This window comes from Chlamydotis macqueenii, chromosome 3, assembly GCF_036417535.1.
Source record: "Chlamydotis macqueenii isolate bChlMac1 chromosome 3, bChlMac1.mat, whole genome shotgun sequence".
Taxonomy (NCBI): domain Eukaryota; kingdom Metazoa; phylum Chordata; class Aves; order Otidiformes; family Otididae; genus Chlamydotis; species Chlamydotis macqueenii.
Genome location: NC_141558.1, coordinates 2,649,919 through 2,671,967, shown reverse-complemented (window position 1 = coordinate 2,671,967; position 22,049 = coordinate 2,649,919). Strand labels below are relative to the sequence as shown.

At 41.0% G+C, this 22,049-nt stretch overlaps 1 protein-coding gene across 3 annotated transcripts in view; it reads right to left on the bottom strand.

The window, feature by feature from the left end:
- Positions 1 to 22,049, bottom strand: part of MSRA (methionine sulfoxide reductase A) — a 290,212-nt gene that overhangs the window by 154,407 nt on the left and 113,756 nt on the right. For all 3 annotated transcript variants that reach the window (XM_086745840.1, XM_086745841.1, XM_086745842.1), the window contains exon 3: positions 1,815 to 1,934. In XM_086745840.1, the coding sequence (XP_086601966.1) occupies positions 1,815 to 1,934 (120 nt within the window). The remainder of the gene's footprint in view (positions 1 to 1,814; positions 1,935 to 22,049) is intronic.

The window sequence follows — 22,049 nt, the reverse complement described above, 5'->3', positions numbered from 1 at the left end:
TAGAAGCAGTCAGATGGCAATATCTTAGTGGAGCTTGTGAGAGCTCTCTTTAAAAGAGACTTCCAAAAAGTATGTTCAAAGATGAAAAAAACTTGACCCCCCAAAAAATCAGATTAAAATAAGGCTAGAGGAAGCTAAGTAGGGAAAAAAAAATAGCGTGCAGAAATCAGCTAATTCTCCAATTCAGCTCAGCTGCACAGCTAGGAACAGAAATGTGCAGCACACACACACATCCTGTTTATGTTCATGCAGACAAGGCTATGAAAATACGTGCTTATGCTTCTGGATATCTCTGAGCAAAAAATCCTCTGGTGTCCAGCGTCTGCAGGCGTATAGACATCCATAATGCAAATGTGTATAAAAACAAGCACTAGATAAATAACCTCAGCTGTGGTTTTGCACTGCAAATCTAACAAAAAAAAAAAAAATATCAGAAAACAGACTTCAAAGATTTTCCCCATTTCTTTATCCCAGGATTCTTATTATTTAATTACCATTTTTATTTTTCTTTGCTATCGATAAAATACAGCACAAAGTAGCTAAAAAGCTACTACAAAAAAAAGCTTTTAAAGTATCTTAATCAAACGCAAAGCTCACAATTCTATGGAGCTATTATAAAATACAAAATCAGCCTATACTGCACAGAGCTAAAAGAGATGGTACCTTTTTTTCTATTTCCCTGGTGACATCATGTTGTCCTGTGTCTACATCTCCCCTTGGCCAACAGCCAGCACTCAGCATCTTTGGAGGAACGCTCAACAGTCCATCGTAACTACCCTTGGTGTACTGGAACCGTGAGTGCGTTGGGAAAACCATTCTACAATTCTATAATATACTTTTGGTCAGCCCTGAAGTAGTCAAGCAGTTGGATTAGATGATCATTGTAGGTCTCTTCCAACTCAAATAGTATATTCTACACCACCTAAAAACATCTATTTTCACAGTTTTTACTATTTCCAGAAAGTTTCTGCTTTTTTGGATGCCTTGCGCGGAACTTCTGCACAGGCGTTAACGTGTCCATTATTTGTTTGTGCCACTGAACTTTTTACCCTTTTCCTATCAAACCTATGTGACAGACTGTCAGGGAGAACAGTATATCAGCTTCAGCATTTGGCGTAAAAAGCATTAACAAGAAAAGAAACCAAAGGAAAACCTCCAAGCTGTTCTCCACCAGTGCGTATAGGAAAGTAAGGATTTGTTTTAATGGCAACATTAGTCAGCTGGCTGCCAGTGGTTCTATGTTTTAGATCACTGAAAGAAACTGTATTGGGTTATTGGTCCTGTAGAAGGATTAGTATAAGAGTGCAAGGAAAAATAAATGCAAGGGCTTGGCATGAAAATGACAGGATGCTGTGCATTGAATTGTATAAAAAATAACAAATTATTAATAATAATGCAAATGATCAATTTAGACTTCTCCATACAACCTCTTGGTTCTACGGAAAGAAAAAGAAAGAACGCGTGCTTTCTGATTTTTGTTTATACTCAGATACAGACAAAAGTAAACTCAAAATTCATGCTTTTTCCAAAGAACAGATTTGCATAATTTGAAACAGAATTCATTTCCTGAAAAAAATATTTTTTCTTTTTCCTCAGAATATTTGTACATATATTAGCTCATTAATTATTAGGAGACAACAATGGCATGGGCATACCATAGACTTCATTACAGTTCAGGACGCGAGGCCAATACCAGGGTTGAATAAATACCAAATCTCATTAGTTGCTGTGGTCACTCCTTTTACTCTTCATCGTCACTCACAGTCTGACAGGATCCTACTCACTGGCCTTAAAAACCAAAGAGAAAGACTCACCTGAGCAGACCTCTTTGTAGGTAGGATTTGGAGTATACCCTCCTGCGTAACCCACTTGAGTGGAGTAGACTCCCTTCTGTCTCCAAAACTTCCTCTCAGCTCCCCAGAAACAGCCCATACCTGAAAATTGCATAAAGTAGACATTATTATGTCAAAATCTGCTCAATACTCAATCATTCATTTGCATATTAATTGCTATAGCCCACGGTGGCAGTGACATCTATAGCCAGCGCAGGACGGTCAAACATCTCCTGAGATTATCCAAAGAGTAACTGTACTGAGAAATCAATCCTGCATCGCACCACAACTCACATAAAGCTTTGTTTACGCTTCCAAATATAAACTTATCACACAGGACAAATTCTATGAGAGTTCAGAGGCCCAAACAAGGAGAATTTTCACGTACCTAAAAAAGTTACTTAAAAGGCAGTTGTGCTATTTGTACAGCATCATTTTTACTTTAGGTGGTTAGCAAGCTGTCTAAATACAATAATTTGTATTAATGGCAAACAGTTATTTAATTTTCTGCTTTCAGGCATACGCAGTCTTTAAAGGTGGCAGGAAAAACGGATTAAATTATATGCTATACGGGAGGAAAAATGCTTTCTTTTAACAATTTATGCATGGAGATATTTGATGTTCAGACAAAGTTTGGGTAGTCATTCACCCATGTGGCTGATTACCAAAGGACATCAGACTCTCAATGGGTGCAAATTAGCAAAACTCTCCTGGTAACAGGAATTGAGCACCTTGTATGAAAGCCAGAAGGAAGGAACAAACAAGACTAACATTCACAATTCTTTGATGGCTTAAATCGTTAAGAGGTGTTCACTACAATTTGGAGGGCTCTCTAAAGCTGAAACACGTCACGCACGCTCTAGTATTGTTCAGCTTATCCCTAATTACAGGCGATGTATTTTATCTTTCAGTAATAAAATACTTCCTGTTCTTATGCCCTTACTAAAACATCCAAAATAAAAGGCGGCAAAAAAATAACCTAAATATCAAATACACTTAGAAATCAATGATCCATAATGGGTTTTCTATTGATAACACTGCAGTTACGATGGGTTAAAAAATTACAGTAACGTTCCCTGAAAGCACAAGCAGAAGAACAAAGCAATCCCATCTATCAGCTATGATGGCTCACAGAGGCATATTCTTTCCTTGAAACTTTGGAGATTAACTTCAAATTAATGTTGTAATGTAGCAAAAATTACAGAAGTAATGACCCAGATTCCTCCTCCTAATTCAGGTGCTCAAGCAAGTCGCATAAATTAGGAGCCTCGCCTGCTCCTGGAGACCACGGAAAGAGGCAGGCATCTCCTGAGGACAATCCAGCCCACAGAAGATACAAATTGCTGATCAAACCACAGTCACTCGCCCTTGACTACAGAGACAGCTATGGCTATTAGACTTGGGTTCCTCAGCTAAATTAGGTTGGTGGCAAAGTGCTGTTGGACCAGTCTTGAAATTCCCTCCCAGGACTGCAGAAAGAACAATCAAGAATTCTTATTTGAGAAATTTTTCAGGCACTCGCACATCACCTATCTGTACCTGATGTCACTACTTTATCTCAATTAAGTTTGAGAAGTTCTCCCGTAATTATGTCCCAAGGTCCAGTCAATTGAAGGAAATAGAATCACAGAAGGGTTTGGGTGGGAAGGGACCTTCAAAGCCCATCCAGTCCAACCCCCCTGCCAGGAGCAGGGACATCTCCAACCACATCAGGTTGCTCAGAGCCCCGGCCAACCTGGCCTTGGATGTAAACATGTTAAAACTGCATGTGTAGTATTAAATGCATATCAAATTATAACATGTAAAACTGCACGTGAACACAGGAATGTCTTGCAAGGTCCTCGTAAAAATACCACACGCATCCTGACAAAATTCCTGTCGCAGCACATCTGAGTGACATGAAGCACGTAGGCAATACTTATTAACAATACTTCAGCAGGGAGAGTACACAAATTCCTGCCTTTTTTTCACACTGAACACCCGTATGGTAGCAAAGTTCAGGAGCAAGCACAAGCAGACACAGCTTGGGGTAGGAGGGCAATTTTATATTAAAATAAAACCCTTGAGCTTCATCAGTCCTGTCTGCAGTTCTTCACTCCTCATCCCCAGCCTTAGAGACGCAGCTAAATCTTGACTACGTCTCCATACTGCTTTATCCATGAGGACATTTTGGAGGCATTACAGAATTGATATGTAATGGAGAATCTACTCAAAAAGTGCGTCTGATTTTGCTAAAGTCAACAGAGAAGAGAAAAAATGATTTTAAAAAATCATGACAGGGACAATTGTTTAATTATGTGAAAGGCCTATTGTATATCGAGTCTATCACAAGTTCCAAAAAAGTATTTCCATTTCCTTGCAAGACAGTGAAAAGTTAGGAACACAGCTTTTCCATAGCCATCCAATCCGCTCTAACAGACTTTGTTCCTTCTCATAATCATAATTTACTGTGTCAACAAAAGAAAATTTTCTATTTAGATATGTAACTCCAAAAAAGGAAGGAGGCAGGATCCACTGAAATCTCATCCTAAAATCTGCCTAAAACCCAGTAGCTTTTGCAGCAGGTGACGCCGAGACCCTCGCGGAAGGACTCTCTAGCCAATTTATTAAACTAACACCAGTTGGACAAGCATGCGGAGACGTGGTGAATGAGCTATTTCATCTATGTCATGGAATAGTATAGACCCAAAATTTTCCCCACAAAATATTCCTAGGTCCACACCTGAGTGCAAATGAGTAACTCAAAATTAAGGACGCAACCAAAATTAAGGTTTGCGTTCACACGTAGGCCCAACTTCAAATAGAAAGTAGAAATGCTCACTCTTTTCATATTTATTTCAAAAACTGTGATGTTCAATAAATCCCTAACCGCACCGTGTAAAATCACTGATCATCAGGGCAGTGGTCACCCGTCCTTGATCAATAACTATTATTTAGGATTCTCTCACTGACAGCCCTCTCTGACCTGTTGATTTGACCTAGTGACCTACACCCTCATCACGGTTTCCTTCACCTTTTCTTCCAGTTTGTCTGAATTCATTCTGCCCTTCTTCCTCTGAGACACAGATATTTTATTTTCTCGGTGAACTATTCTCATCATTTCTCAAGTACGCTGGCACCTCGCACAAACAGTAAATCCTCACATCCAGGGGAACAGATAAAACTGAAATCTTTGTCATAATAAACCAATCTGCGAGTAAAGAGACATAATTTACAACAATACAACACTAAATTGCTCTCCATATTAATACATTCAGCCGTTGATGTTTGTTATTCTGCTAAAGCGGTGCCACGTTCTACAGAGAAATTGTCACAAGGAGAGAAATATTAACAATAATATCCCACATAATATTCCGGAGTTAAGAGCCATCAGCTCACGGAACGCACGTTCTTCACAGCACTGGTTGCCTTAAACCGTGCTTAACACGAACAACGATGACTAAAATAGGGAAATAATCTCAGTTCAGGACTTCATCTGCTCTTACTTCCCCTATTTATTACTTCTCTACTAAGAAAACTGAAGAAATAAATAATTAAATTACATAATTAAATAAAACAGAGAGGAAATAACTCTAAAAAACAGCAGGAAAAGAAACGTAAAAGCAAAATAAGCCACCCATATTATAATTTGAGACTAGAAAACATTAATGTGATTTTAAACTATTCATGAAATAATTTGCATAATCCCCAGTCCTGGTGAAGTGAGTTAGATAAGAGAGCTTCCAGAGGCATTCCTAAGAGAAAGGGGGAAAAAAAAAAAAGGAAATACTGGGAACATACTCATGTTCCCAGAAAAATTATTGTCTGAGCATAATGGGTATTGCAGAAGAGTGTTCAAGCATTGAAGATATTTGTCACTTTTCAACTGCTAATTTGTAAAACAAAAACTATTCTTTTAGTGATAGGTTTTGACTGACTCTTAATTGGAATTTCAAAAGGCATTTAAAGATTTTTTTTTTTTTGCTTTTGAACTTCAAAACCAAACAGATTCAAATGGCAATTTTTAAAGGTTCGTTCATCCCTATAAATAATATTAATCACACAATTTGGGAATAAATGCTAATATCCTTATTCCTTTCTAGCATCCACGTTAATTTTCTCAAACTCTTCTCTTTACATATCCTCACACATACACACCTCTGAACTACCCTTGTTGTACGCAGCCTTACGCGTAGCCGAGGAACGTGCGTTTCCATAGGCAACGCAGAGCGTTTGCATATTTGTAAAAAATAGCATAAGCTAAAGTATTTCTCTAAAATTATGAAAGGAAAGTGCTGCTCTGATAAGAAGTAAGCATCCCATTGTTAACGATAATCTGTAATAATTTTGAAATATTCCCAGAGCAGAATTGAACCCCAGGTGTTTCCCTTCTAGAGAGATGAACAGCTTTGAAGATCGTGTTAACCATATTGACTAGGTCTCCATTGACCTCAAGAGGAGCTCATACATTCAGGGATTAATTTATTTGCCTAAACGGAGACATTCGGGGTCATTTGAGATGCCTTAGGGGATCCAAGACATCTATCTACACGAGGCTGACACAAACGACACAGGATCAGGAGGGACACACGTCCTTCTTGAGAGGCATCCCGAGGCCAGGCAAAATGTTCCTGAACACCTCAAACATAACAGTTTGTGTATTTTGAGGCAAAGGAAACAAGGCCATACACAAAAACTTGAAAGTCTTTGGATCTGCAGTTGAATCAAATCCCCCAAAATGCAGTGATTTGTGTCTGAACATTGCCTGTTTCTCTTCCACAACTAGAAAAAGAGCCTAGCGTGACCAGCTCCGTTGTAGAAGTCTATGCTGCAGCATAAGTTCGACGAATCCTCAGCAAAATTATTAATTACAAAGTCATCTCTCTGCATAATAACATCTGTAGCTTGCAATATTGTTAGATTCTTTATTTGGTGTACCGCATGCAACCGCCATCGCACAGAACCAAAAAACAGATTGGAAAACCTGTTTGAAAATTATGCAACATTCAAGACACGTTCTCCACTCCTACAAGAAACTGCATGATCCCGCACAGGTAATGATTACTCGACTCCGTTCCGATCCCCTTCTCCAACGCCTGTTCCTATCACGTCTGTGAATAAGACTCTGTTTCCATGCAGGTTCCCTGGTGCAAATTCCTATTTCTGATTCTATTATGTAACATTTTCATCAGAAGGGTAAACAAGAACCTCGCAAGGTGTGCCCATTCTGCGCTAATTAAAGTCTATTAAGTTCTGAGCTCTGTACTTGCTAAAGAGGGCTGATGCTTCAGGGACTCTCAGTCTTCCATTTAAAGACCCTCACAGCAGGTGTCTTGTTTTATATGCTGGCTAATTTTCACATTTTCTTTTAAACACAGAATCATAGAATGGTTTGGGTTGGGAGGGACCCGCAAAGGCCATCCAGTCCAACCCCCCTGCAAGGAGCAGGGACATCTCCAACCAGAGCAGGCTGCTCACAGCCCCGGCCAACTAGGCCTGGAATGTTTCCAGGGATGAAGCATCCACCACCTCTCCGGGCAACCTGGGGCAGTGCTCCACCACCCTCAGTGTAAAAACACATACACGGTATTTTCATTTGTGGAGCATTTTCTTTTTTTAATGCTTTTGTCCTTTACCTTTGTGGTATGTCCTTCTCCTCTGAGGATGAGGCACACACACAACCTGACTACCCAACGACCTTTCACTCCTGCCAGCTTTATTGCCAAGCATCCTCTCTCCCCTGCCCTCCTAGCAGCCCAAAAAGCCATCCAGAAGACTCTTTGTCACATTCTGAAGAACGAATGCATTATTTCATTGCCATGCCAAGTCTTTTCTGGCCCACCGCCCACAATCCCTACACTTCAAGGCACTTTTCCATGCAGTAGATTAAGAAGCTGTTTCAATGCCAGGTTGATAGCGATGCTTCACTGCAGAAGATGAACTGCAAAGGATAGATGGATCCCGCTCCTCCTTCTGTTAACGGGATTTTAAAATGTATGATTTCACTAAGTAGGGGGAAATGTCAGTTTTAAATATACACTCAGAAAAATAAAATGTGCCGGTTCACTGCGAGAACAAAGAGCGAGGTGCCTTGGAAAGCTCTTCCCTAACCCCAGATCAGAGCAAGGAGCCGGACAGGATCTATCCAAAGCTCAGGAGCGCACTAGAAAGAGGAAACGGACTCTTGTGCCAGCTTATGTTCCGAAACCCTGGAAGCGACGATTCTGCCAGCTGCTCCAGTGCTACGGTACCCAGCCAAAAGTAGCTGGGGGCACAGGCTGCTCCTATACATTGAAGCAGTAAAGGACAGCCAAGAGCACATCCCACCGGCCTACCTCCATGCATCTTGCTCTAGCCAGCATCTCTCCAGGAGCCGAAGACACAGCTGCCAGCATCCCCGCTTCTCTTGGCCAGTATAGGACTTGGCCCAAATTGTGAATACGATTGATTTAGTTACCTCTATAAAATCTGGAGAAGGAAATGCTCAGCTGCTTTGAACTGAAATGATTTTTTTTTCTTCCCCCAATTGGAAGGAATAAATGGAACCTCAGCATGTTATATATCTATATAATAATGCTCATGTAATACATTTCTGCCAAATACTGAGTCTGATTGGCACTTTTCTCTTTAAAAATTGTGTACAGTAGTTGGTACAGCTGATTGATTGAAGTCAGTCCAAATACTGATATTTCTAAGTACTGAGCCAAAAAGATATTTATTTATGCTGTGTGCTCCAAAACTGTGGAGACCATTAATTTTTAGTACTTCACAGGTTGAAGTGGGTACCCTGGCTTTGCCATGAAAGATCTGGATGAGACCTTGGTAGGCACCATTGTGTTTCCTTCCACAGAGAGAAGATGGGCAAGTAGGCAACGAGGAAGCTGTGATGGGACCCAGCAGATCTCCCAGTTTGGACAATGAGGAGATCAAGATGTCCTGGCAAACCAGGAGAACATCCAGCCTGCACCAAATCCATGCAGAGCGGTTGTGTACGCCTGGTTACAAGAACGTTTCTTGACTTTATGTAACTCCATAGCATCAGACTGCCAGAAGGTTGAATTCTGTTCTCTACAGGGAAATATGCCAGCCCCTTTGGCTTCACTGTGATTGTGGGCACAAATCCAAAAGTAGAACCAGATCTCACAGTCACACATAAAATCAGTGAATGCAGCTTTGTTGAACATTTTCATACTGCTTGTGCACTTCCGCAACAGTTAATAAGGGCCTGAAAATCTAAAATGATCAAAAAGTACAGCATGAATTACTGAAGAGTCTTTGTTCTAAAGATTTTTCAATTTCTTGTTGAGAATCTGGAAAGAATTCCAGATTCAGACTGAAATGCAATATCATCTTTTACATAACACTAATATGTAGGGCGCTTCAGTGAGCCATCTGGATGCATATAGGATTAACGTTATCAATCAAGCTTTAAAGTAAATTTGTATTATTGATGTCTTTAGGAGTTTAACACTCAGCAACCACAGAATATTTGAGCAATCACAGAATATTTGAGACCACTGGAAAATAATCAACTAAGAAACGGTTGAGAGGAATATAAAAAAAAATCTGAAATGGAGGAGAAGCTCAGCTGAAAGAAATAAAACTCCTGATGACAGATGGCATTAAGCGGATGATCTTCCTAGATAAGCGTTGGCTCTAATGCTACAACAGGGTTGATAAATATGTTGAACAGCTTGCCTGGGGCAAGTCAAACAAAGCCCTCGGCAAGAAATTTAAAATGCAGTTTGCTTAACAGAGCAACTAAAGAGGAATTTCTTGGCTCACCGTTTTGCCAAGACGCGTTCTGTTCACACTGCATGAATTCCCAGAGAAACTGTTGGGTTTGCTTCGTTTTCCATAGGAGAAGCAGAAGCCTCATGTTCATTCAAATTAACAAAAGCCCAGGCAATTCATTTATTTACGCCTGTACGGTAGCTGCTGACATCCGAAGTGCGTGTGGGCACGTGTTTGTGGATGGATGTATGTTTGTATAAAATCCGCACAACAGATTAGAATTATTGTAAAAAGGAAAAGCCGACTATCATAATAGAAAAAGGAATATTTTACTGTCAAGAGAAAAACTGCCATGTTTTCAGCACAAAAAGAAATGTGCATAACATGTCATAAGTATAGGTATGACTTTTGAAAAACCCTGAAACACAACAGCGCTCAAACTGGGATAAGCAACAAAGAGACAGAAAAAGATTCTTAAAATGTGTTTACTCAATCCATCATAAAAGCATGTTACGAGTTATACATAATACAGAGTCAACAGGATTTAAATAAATCTGAAGCCAGTATCGAGAATGTTAAGAAGGCACAAACCACAGTTGCTCTAAACTTCACAGTTTTAGTATGAGAGATTTCAGATATTCCGATTTAAATGCAGTTTTGATCTTAACCAGCAGAGAGCAGGGACATACACAAGTCAGTAGTGTATCAAAATCCTTCCAAAAATGGCCTTATTCACTGTCTCAGTATTCCTTCCCCACCCAACAAGCAGAAATATTTAAACCAATTTTATCCTGAAGGTCAACAAAATGTTCCCTGGCGAGCCCACATAAGAAGAAAATTCTATCATCAAAATCCTCTGTTGGAAAACTTCTTGTCTCTAATTCCCAGAAACTGGAAGACATGGCCTGCTCAAAAAAATCATTTGTGCTGATCTGAAAGGTTGTCATCACACATTGAAAGAGAATAATTACAAGCAGCAAAAGCCAAACTTTCTGATCTTTGAGAGGTGCACCAGAACGTCCTTGTACCCGTGATGCGTACCTACGCTTGGCAGAGCTGGGAAGATGACTGTGCAGCATGACCTCCACCTGTGAGCTGCACCTGAACCCTTCAGAAGTTCATTTTGGGGCTAAAAAACCGGAACTAGCACAGTGATTTGCTCCTAAAAGTGAATAGGAAAAGAAAGCGATCTTTCAAGAGTGAGGAAAGCCAACCTCTTCTGCGACATTGCCTTCTTCTGCAGTCTTGGGGTACAGGCTTTATTCCTCATCACTGTTCTGCATATATTTGTTCTGCGTTTTCTTAATTAGGAGAGAAAGGTTAAAGGGAGTTGGCAAGGTTCATCAGCACAAATATTTACATATATCTCATGGGCTTTACTTCCAGCTCCTGAAAGGAGCTGTGGGAACACGCCGTAGCAGGAAACCTGGCAGCAGACATCTGGATCTGATGAACCGTGTTTCCTGCCCCCTCTAGAAAGCAAATACTGAGATAACTCACATGCATTTAGCTCCTTTCCTCCCAAAACATCAAAGCAAGTTGCACACAATAATTAAGATTCACATGAACCATAGTTTAGGAATTATTACTTCAAGTACTCCTCAACTGAGGTATGAGTGGTCCCAAAGCAAAGCAAACAATCCTTTTTGGAAAAGCACTGAAGGATCACAACTAACAGGTCGTTGTTTAAGATATCTCACATGCTATGACTGTTGGGTGATTGATAGAAACACGTATTTTCTAACTTTTTCCTTCCCATGTTTTGGTTGATTTGCATTCTTCAGTAAAACTTTGCCTGGATAAAACGCAGCAATTTTCATCTTATTCATCCTCCGGCAGTAGAATATTGCTGTAATACAGTGATGCAGAAAATAAGGCAAAAACAAAGAACCACTTGCAAAATTACAGAAAATGCATTGAAACATTAGGATTGCTTTAATGGATTGAGACAGATCTACCAACCGGTGATCTTGATATTTGCTAGGCTGAGGACAGAACCAGTCAAGATTAGGCATGGGAGAAGAGAAATCAGAAGCGTTCAACAATAAATAGAGGATTCACCTGAAAAATAGTTCAATGTCTCACTATTGAAGACTTCCATCTTATAAAAATGTATTTTGATCAAGTCTCATTCATGAAATTGAACTTATTCTGTTTACTTGGCACTGTATGAGTAATTGAATCCATTATATTTAGACAGGTGTAGAACTGGGAAAAATGAGATGAGAAGAACGCTTCCAGAATTCAAGCCTGAATGCAGACTGTAAAAGATTTTCTCTCTGAGGCTTGTTTCTATCAGTAGTGGTATTGCTATTTTCAAAACCACAGCACATAAAAGCCTTCATCACAGATTTGAATCCCATTATGCTGAGTTCTGGGTACAAACGCAGAACAAAACAGCAATTTCCCCAAGTTTTGTTTTCTATTTACAAGGCCATTCACATCGGTACATTCCACAAACATGAAAGAGAACTGTCACAAATTGTACAATTCAGGAATTGGAAACCAATAAACACAGGTTTTCTTTTATGTTTTATGGAATTTGGGAACACAACTGAGTGAATGCTCACAGCTCAGAACAGTTGGGCATAGTTTCCCATGAAGAACTGAATCACATACAAAGCAACATGGCACTAAAAATGGATAAGACCTGTAGAAAAGAAGTGCTACTCACAAAGTAAGAACAATCAGTCCTTAAGTGCAAAATGTTTTTATTAAAGTTGCATGTCTAATCAATTAAAGAGCAGTCTTAAGAAGTCCTGTAGGACTCGATTTTTCTTGGACCCAATGATGATGGCTGAAGTGTCCCAAGTGTCCCACAGAAAAAAATGTCACCACTCATGGTCAAAATTTTGACCCTTTCACTATTTACTCTTTTTCACTTCTCTTACAAAATAAACTATTGTATCAATGCAAACGTGATGAGTATTAATAAAAGCATCAGGTCTTTGCACACCTCTGAAGTGTCCAAAAACGGAACCAAATCTTTATCTGAATTAACACAGGAGAAAGTCCAAGGATAGAATCAATAAAGAATAAATTATGCCAGCTTGTGCACGGATAAATCCAGTCTAGATGCTTTTCTGTCTCCTTTGAAGAAGGGAGTAGTTTAAGATATTACCTTTCAAAAGTCTGTTAGGGATAAAAAGAACCTCTGGTACAATAACACGGGAAAGAGACTGAGATGAAGCTACATGGTCCCATCATCAACCTGATTATTTGTTTCATTGCAAAGCATCACATTTTTAGCTCAGTCATTGATTCGAGGTTTTCAAATCATTTTGTGATCCTCCTTTGCTCTAAGCGTTCCAACACTTCGCAGAGATTCATTTGAGATCATCCGCGGTCATTTGCCACGCTTCAGCGCTCTGCTACTCAAGTAGAACTTGATGAACACAGAAAATAAGAGATGTCATCGGGGCTGCCTAACCCATTTGATTCTCCTGAAACTGTATCTTTCGTATAAATTCCTCTCTGCAATAACAGCAAAGCCTTGCCCTTGTCTCATGAAAACCTCTGTAATCTCTCAGCAACCTCGGGGAGCTTGGAATATCCAGAAGCAAAACAAAATCTATTCTCCTATTATAAAAGCAAAGCACCACAAACATTTCAGTTTTAGGGCTATGCTGCAGCAAATAATAACTTGTTTACAAAGTTTGTTTACTGCAAAGAATAGAAATCTTGCCTTTTCTTTCCTTTTTTTGATAACTATTGCTAAGTTAAATTAACTGCCATAGACACATTCAGAAAAAATAATCTCATATTACTTATTTTATTTATACCCTTAGATTTTGGACAACAGCAGAAAGCTGGAGGCACCCTGACAATTATTTAGACTTACAATCTATAATTGCCAGGAGCAAAAAAAATAATTACATTCAAATAACAAGCCAATCCAACAAGCAGCCCTTTAGTCCTTTTTTCCTCAGCTCCACAGAAACTTACCCTTAACCCTTTTCCAACAAAAGCCCAAACTAATAAATGCCTTCTAAATGTACCTCAAAGATCATTAAAATTAATCTGTTTTGAACCACAGCTGTCCTTAATGGAAATAAAGAATTTCCAACAGTTATTTCCTCATCTGTCAGTAGCCAATAAACTTATGGTGCGTTCTCCCTCGTAAAAGAGAATAACTCTTTCCTATCCGCTCCCCAAAAAAATAATTCCTCAGGAAAATACCAGAAAAGACTGTTATAGAAAAACTAATTTCTATCCAGAGGACCAGACAGAGGCCAAATAGATACGTGGATAGTCATGTACCATTTATGAGTACTTCACGCGCACTCGCTCCCAAAAACCACGGTATGCCACTGCTGAAGATAAAGTCACTGTAATAAACGCTGACGTAGAGCGTTTGCACCACACCGATGCCTCGGCAATGGAATTGACATCACGCACAGCAGAGTCCATGATCTGCTCCCTCTCCAGCCCTGTGGTTCCTAGACATCATCTAAATGTCCCGTGCCTCTGGCCATGGGTGGCAGAATGTTGAGCTAGAAGGCATCTCAAGGCACACAGCCTTTGGCTGGTTTAAAGGCTGTAGTAGCACGCCCTTGCGTACACTGAGGGTGGCAGAACACTGTCCCAGGTTGCCCAGAGAGGTGGTGGATGCCCCATCCCTGGAAACATTCCAGGCCAGGTTGGCCAGGCTCTGAGCAACCTGATCTGGTTGAAGATCATAGAATCGTTAGGGTGGGAAGGGAGTGTTCAAGGCCATCCAGTCCAACCCCCCTGCAAGGAGCAGGGACATCTCCAACCAGCAGCAAGCACTCAAGGAAGAATAAGAAGAGGACAAATACACACAATACTTGCAAGTACCATGGTCCTAGTCTCTGACTCTTGCAGGATTTCCTGAGCCTGCTGTGGTTTGAATAACTCTCAGAGGATCTCTCTTCCAGCTATTTCTCACGGCTCCATTTCAACCTGAGCCTTTTATTTTATTCCAGCTCTTCCGATTTATTTTGAAACTGGCTCCTACTTGCATCGTTTCTTCAGGCCCCTACTTCTTATAAGGGGAGATATTCTGCAAATCAATCCCCTTTTACGTTCCCCATGCCCGTCACCATTCTGTAGATGCTTATATCCCACTAGGTTCTCTTTTTTACATGAAATAAACCTAGTGTACCCAGTTGTTCCTTGTACAGAAGATGCTCCATACTTCTGATCACCCTTTTTACCCCAGTGAACCTTTTTCAGTTCTGCTAGATCTCTGTTGACCTAAGTGGTGCACAAAGGCATACAGTAGAATCACAGAATGGTTTGGGTTGGAAGGGACCTTCAAAGCCCATCCAGTCCAACCCCCCTGCCAGGAGCAGAGACATCTCCAACCACATCAGGTTGCTCAGAGCTCCATCCAACCTGGCCTGGAATGTTTCCAGGGATGGGGCATCCACCACCTCTCTGGGACAGGGTTCTACCGCCCTCATTCTAAAAAAATTTTCCCTAATATCCAATCTAAATCTACTTCCCTCTATTTTAAAACCATGACCCCTCGTCCTGTCCCAGCAGGCCCTGCTGAAGAGTCTCTCCCCACCTTTCCTGCAGCCCCCTTTGGGCACTGGGAGCCGCTCTCAGCTCTCCCCGGAGCCTCCTCTTCTCCAGGCTGAACAGCCCCAGCTCTCTCAGCCTGGCCTCGCAGCAGAGCTGCTCCAGCCCTCTCAGCATCTGCGGGGCCTCCTCTGGACCCTCTCCAACAGCTCCACGTCCTTCTGATGCCGGGGGCTCCAGAGCTGGACGCAGCGCTGCAGCGGGGCCTCACCAGAGCAGAGTAGAGAGGGAATTCACCACACAGAACAATGGTGTGTTTATACACCAGTATGATGATGATTTCTGGTTTGTTCTCTTTTCCATTCCTACACCATTTTCCAACAACAGGCATTGACAGGGAAAGGAATTGCATGCTTAGACATCAGTTAAAATCCATATATTATTTCAGGAAACTGTGTATAAGAAGGGAGTTTGGGGGCAAAATATGACTGATGGAGTCATCAGCAACGTGTCTGAGACTCTCAGCAGGCCGCAGCCAGGGAGAACACAACCGGTTGAGATCTGAGAAATTCTTATAGCCTCAGGTTCCAAACAACACAGCACTTCTGTAAGCTCCAGCACATGCTCCAAAACATTTTGGATACACACAGTACCTTGAATTCTGGGGAAAATATTTCTACAGAGTCAATAAGTCTGCTAAAGCAACAGAACTGCCTCAAGGCGACAAACATCTTTGCTTTACCCTTGGGTTTGGTCTACAGCATCGTAAAGCATAAATAATTGTAGTCTGGAACAAACAACTGGAAGGGACGAAGATGAGTTTTAGAATGAGGTAAGTGGCAATATTTTAACAAAAGACTTTAAAAATTCAAGTATAAAAGCATCTAATAAAAATGTAACTTTGGGTGAGCTATTCAAAAGTCTGTTAATGAAAGAAAAAAGAAAAGATACTGAAGATATGGACCAGCAAAAGGAAATCCACATTAAAAGTCTCTGGTTATATGCAGTCTTCTTTGTCTGAAGGTACACTACTGAAACAAGTAAGTCAGGAGTGTTCACGGCTTCTTCACAGATGCTGAATTCTCACAGTATCATCAGCTTCAGCTGGCTGAATATGGCTGGACCACAGGTGGTCGACGGCCTAGATTCATCTATTCATGCAACACTGCAGTTCCCTGCTTTCGGGATAGCCCATAGCATGAGATCCAGGAAATTTAAGAAAAGCTAAAGCTCTGAGATGGGAAACATGGTCAACAACCTCCTTCTTCCATTTGCTGTGTAAAACACATTTCACCTATGGGACTAAGGCATAATTAATGTCATGCGTAAGCGTGCACATACATTTTTCTCAATTTTTTCAAATCTGTTCCAGCCTATTAAGAGCAGTGCTTCTATAGCCTAAGACCAAAGGCGGGGGCTGCACGCACTGGGGGCATGTCATGAGAGCACAAGAGGACATTTGAGGATGCAAAGCCTGCCAGGAGAATACTGGGAGTTCATATAGAGCAGAGGGAGTGAAACCACTCTGCTTCACAGCATGATCAGAAGGAGGAGTGGCACCCAGGACCAACTATTCCCAGAACCATGTGTGGGTTCCATCTCAAAGGAAACCAATTGGTTCTCTCTAGAAGACAGACTCAGGACAAAGTTGCATGCATGTAGGAAGGATCAAATAAATAAATAAATAAATAGATAGATAAAAACAGACCAAAAAACTCAAGTGTGAATGTGAATTTCTGCAGTGGCCAAGCAGCACACTACACAACGATTTCAAGAGGGACCATGCTAGCTACCAAAAGTCCTTCTACACCTCAGAAACATACAAAGATCCTCAATGTAGCAGCACAGTAAAACGATCCCAGGTTTAGTGGTCTCCAGAAAGCAAAGCAACTGACAACAACTTTATCTGCCACAGGGACAAGCACCATCACACTTGATGATTATAACCATTTTGATGCTCAAACGCCTACCTTTCTCCTCTCCTGGCTTGTGTCATAGCTTAGCCCCGCTCAGGACCAAGCTTTGCAGTCTCTCACTCACTCCCTCCCCCCCCCTCCCCCCCCCCCCCCCTCCAGCAGGACGGAGAGGAGAATTGGTAAAGAAAAGGCAGCAAAACTCATAGGTTGAGATGAAACAAAAAATAAATTTAAGAGAAATACCAGAAGAAAACAAAATAGAAATGGAAAATAAATATAGTACAATACCTCACAGCAAATCCCAATGCCCAGCTTCCTCCCACGTAGCAGGAAGCTCCCCTCAGCACACTCCTCACTGATACACTGAACAGGGTGTCCCAAGGGATGGCACAGCCCTTGGGCTAATTTGGGTAAACTATCCCAGCTGCTGGCTAATTAGTAACCTATCCCAGCTGGGCACCCCAGCCATAGGGACCACCAGCTCCAGTTCCCCTCCCAGCTCCAGTTCCCCTCCCAGCTCAGGTGAATGTTAACTCCCGATGGAACCAGGACAGCGTGTCAGGTACATTCCTCGGAACAACACCGAGTTACTCTCATCCTGCTGTGCAGTTGGACCATATATTATTGTCAAGGTTAGTCCAGAGCCTTGGGTCATATTGGGGTAGTATAAATTAAGAGACAAAATTGGTGCTAAGAGCGTAGAAGAGAGTGATGCAGATGACAACAACATTTAACCACATCAGACTTTCATTCCCAGCAGAACGAGTCGATGAAAACTGGACGACCATCAGCCTGAGTCTGCAGCGAGGCTCCACGTTGTATCTTTGGAAAGACACCCTGCCCTTTCTGTGTGTCCTTAGATGGTGTACCTCACTGCAAACACATTTCAGCGTCTCGCTCAAGTTATATCCTTTTGACTTGATGCGTGACTGCTACTACATAATTCATAACATGACTCTCAATAATTTTCAGTCAAGGTTCAAGCAGAAATGTGTCACACTAGGATTACATTATTTAGGAGCATAATGTTGGATCTAAGCCAATGACACACCAATAAATTTTGTCTCAAAGCCTGACATATTGCATGCTGTTTTCCCTGGCTCACAAACAAATAACTACGGCTGTTGCAAAATTACTTACAGTTCAGCTCAAATCAGAATTTTTTTGTCATCTGTTCATATCTTATTTGAAAAACTGATCGCATTATTTATTTCTTGTGGACGTTGAAGGGTATTTTTTCCTTCATTCAAAATGTGTCTTGCACAGAGAGCACAGCCAGGTGGTATTCTAGAAAAATAATCTGGAACAAAATGCTGCCTGGTCCTCTGAAATGGTGGAGTTTTCACTCTCCTCTCTTTCCAAGGATGTACATTGAATCCCTAAACAAAGGTATCTCATATCATTTGGGATATCCTAGATAAATCTATCTAGCTTTCATCTCCTAGATCAGAAGAGCATGGATCTCCTGCGAGATGACCATCCCTGCCAGCCCCCTCTGGACATCTCAAATGCCTCAGGACACCTCAAATGCCCCATCCCTAAAAATGTTCAATGCCAGGCTGGCCGGGGCTCTGAGCAACCTGATGTGGTTGGAGATGTCCCTGCTCCTTGCAAGGGGGTTGGACTGGATGGGCTTTGAAAGTCCCTTCCAACCCAAACCATTCTGTGATTCTATGATTCTAAATGGCTTAAAACACTTGCAATACATTTATGCAAATAAACCAATTCCCCCTGATCTAAGCTAGGTGTTGAGACAGCGTTTGACAGAACAAGGCACCTACAGAAGGTGATTTACTGCTTTCTGAGACAGCTGTTATGAACCGACCTCCAAACGTCTCTCCTCTGACTAGGGAGAAATTCTTGAAGAGCATTTTAGCCTACATACCTAAAATCTATCAAGATTAATTCCAGCCCAATGAGTTGAAAGCACCAATGAGATCAATATAAAGATTCTTGTTGACCTCCCAAGCTTCAGGAGCATTTCTTAGCAAGTATTTTAGAAGTAGCTGAAGATTTTTGTATCTTCAGTTTTAAGCAAGATATCCAATTATGTATTCAGGTGAGAAAAACTCCTGAAAAAAACAGGAAAATCACTCCAAATTATCTAAAACTGAACATTCCAATAATAAGTAACCCATATTTTTAATATAGGACCCTAATAAATAAATATTTTTAACATAGGATTGTGACAGCAGTGCTGTAAACATAAATCCATTAGGATTTGTAAGATGCACTAACAACACGTTGTGAATACCACAGGATGTCTAAAATTATCAAAACAACACTATTTTCCCCCTCCAAAAATGCCCTCATATATTTTTTTCTCTGCTGTTGCAACTACTGACAATTAGCATCACATTTTGCATGGCTGAACAGAAGAAATCCTCACCGTTCTGTACGTTTTATGCTACGTCACCATGCTCTGCGCTTTATTAACAGGAACCAAAGGACAAACGCCGATGACAAACGCTAGAGACAATTCCTGCCATTGGAGATCACTGAGCCTTATCCCAAAACCCATGAAAATTAACGGTGTCTCTTCAGCTTTTCAGCAGGGAAGCCCCCAAAATGTAATTAAATGGCTGTTTTAAGGCGAACGATGTTGACTGAAAAGCTTCAATCTGATTTACTTTTTAAAATCTCAGGAATTTCACTAATGTGCAATACACACTCTAAGTGGAAGTCCACACAAAGCCAAATTCTTCATTACCTCAAGAAAGTTAAATTAACATAACCGCGGCCCTGAGGGAGAAGGACAGATATTGTGTTTGAAGGCCACGTTACTTTTGTTTTCAGAAGCAAAAAGAGATGTGGATCCTTTGAAATAAAAGAACGTTATGAAGGGTTGTGCTGATCAAGGACAGCTTTCATTTTGCATTAGGGATATTTTATTGTCTCTTATTAGTGTTTATAAATGTCAGGAAATGTCCTTGGCAAAGACCAAGCAGACTGGAGCATTTTGTGCTCATCCGGGTCTCTAAACAGAGAACCTTCCCTGGCAATTGCTTAGAGCTGCCATAACCCCTGAAGTTTTGGCCAGCAAATCAGAGCATCGTAGTCCAGGCAAGAGTACAGGCAAGAGGATGTTTAGGCACTGGTGGCAAGAAGGAAGAACCGGGACCAGATAACAGAGGCAGGGAACTGGGATGTGTTTCAGTTCTCTGGAAGAGGCAACAAAAAGACACTGGCCAGAAGTCAGTATCTGGAAGATAAAAAAAGAACATGGGAAATAAGAACACATTTCTTTAATAAACATACTGCAAAGGTATGAATAGGAACATAATTAGGGATGGAGCAGCCACCTTTCAGGCAATCCTTTGTTGTTACGCAATGTCTTCACAGGTTTATTTCCTCTTTTCAGAAAGTTCGGTGTCCATTTTTACACCGCCTTGCGAACACAGGACAGCATTAACACGTCGGTGCTTTACAAACCCAGCCAATTAGTACGGTTCCATCACTTTCCCAAGATATTGAAAGAGAATTAGCACGAGGAACGTGAATCCCTTCTGGAAGAAGTTCCCTCTGGCCCTCATTCTTGCACAATGTGATCCTTGTAACATCTGGTAACACTGCTGTAGATGTTTTTTCCTACAATTCAGGTCACAGCACACACACCTGTTTCAACATCATGAAGATTTATATTCTCTTCAGACAGACATGTAACATCTTCTGACATGTAGCATCATTAAAGTTTTCTTTCTTTTCTTTGAGCAACAGAGAAACTTTGTTCTGTTTTTTCAGGACATGGTTTAGTGGGCATGGTGGTGTTGGGTTAACGGTTGGACTTGATGATCTTGGAGGTCTCTTCCAACCTTAAGATTCTATGATTCTATGATTCTACTTTCTACAAAAAAAAAAAAAAAAAAAAAGGCATCCAAACATTGTTTCCAGTGATTTCCTTTTCCTGGTGAAAAGAACAGAACTCATCATAAAAACATAGCAACTGAAAACTTAGTCAGACCAAAGGACCTCCTAACGTACTTTCTTATCTGACATGGCCACCAGTAGCTGTTTCAGGAATGAGTAAAAGAAACTCTGTAGTGATCCGTTCTTCAACATATCATCCCACTTCCAAGTCAAATTATGTTCCTCTAGTTGAAAAGTTGCCCTGGTCAAGCCTGATCAAGACTGAAGAGAAGGTCTTGTTTGAGGAGCCCAGCTTTCCAACAGCGTAAGCCCCACGGGGTCTGTGTGACGCTGCACTGCAGAGGCAGCCGAACAGATCACATGCAAAGGCTGAGAAACCCGCGGTTCTGCCTGGGGCTAATTGGGCAATCTTGGTGTAATCCTATTTTAGTTTTTAAACAACCTTTGGAAGCAGTGGGAATGGTGGGAATCCGTAGGGTACATCTCAGTCTCAGTAGGACATCGTAACTCAGGCAAAGTACGACAATAATGTGGCTCTGCGGAATTACTGGGACACGCTGCTCTCTAATAAGTGCAGAGCAGAAGGTGAACAAGCTTGGATCTGTCTGCCAGCTCAGAAATGTCTGTAATTAGACCTTCTCAGTTATTTAACATCCTACTTCTGTCTACATTTTGTTTACATCAAGGAACCAATTAATCCACCACTAGCCAGTATATGTCAAGCAAATACAACAAAATTTAGTCCCGTATTTTAAAAGTGTTATAATTACAAATCTGAACTATTGCCAGGTTTTACTGAGGGGAAATAAGAGCCCTTCTATGAACGCACCGTACGCACAACGCTTCCTCTCTGAGAAATCAGGTAGCGCATAAAGCGCAGAGAATATAGAGGCGGTCTGGGATAAACCGGACTCCTGCAACAGCAGCGGGTTGATAAGAAAAATATGCACTTAAAAATCAGGAACACTGACCAGAAGTATTTCTGAGTGTAGTACAGCAGTGCATTTAAATGTGTTTAAAAGATGCAAAGAATTACAATGGTACTGATGGAAATATCAATTTACTGAATGTCGCATACGTTCTGCAGCTTTGAAGCATTTCTTCTCATTTTTCACACCTCTATCCACAAGTTAATTTCAGACTTGAAGTTGCTTCTTTTTAAAATACTATCAACCCCCTAATATATGTTCAGGTTTTGACTTTTGGTTAAGTTTTTGGTCAAAATCAGTCACCA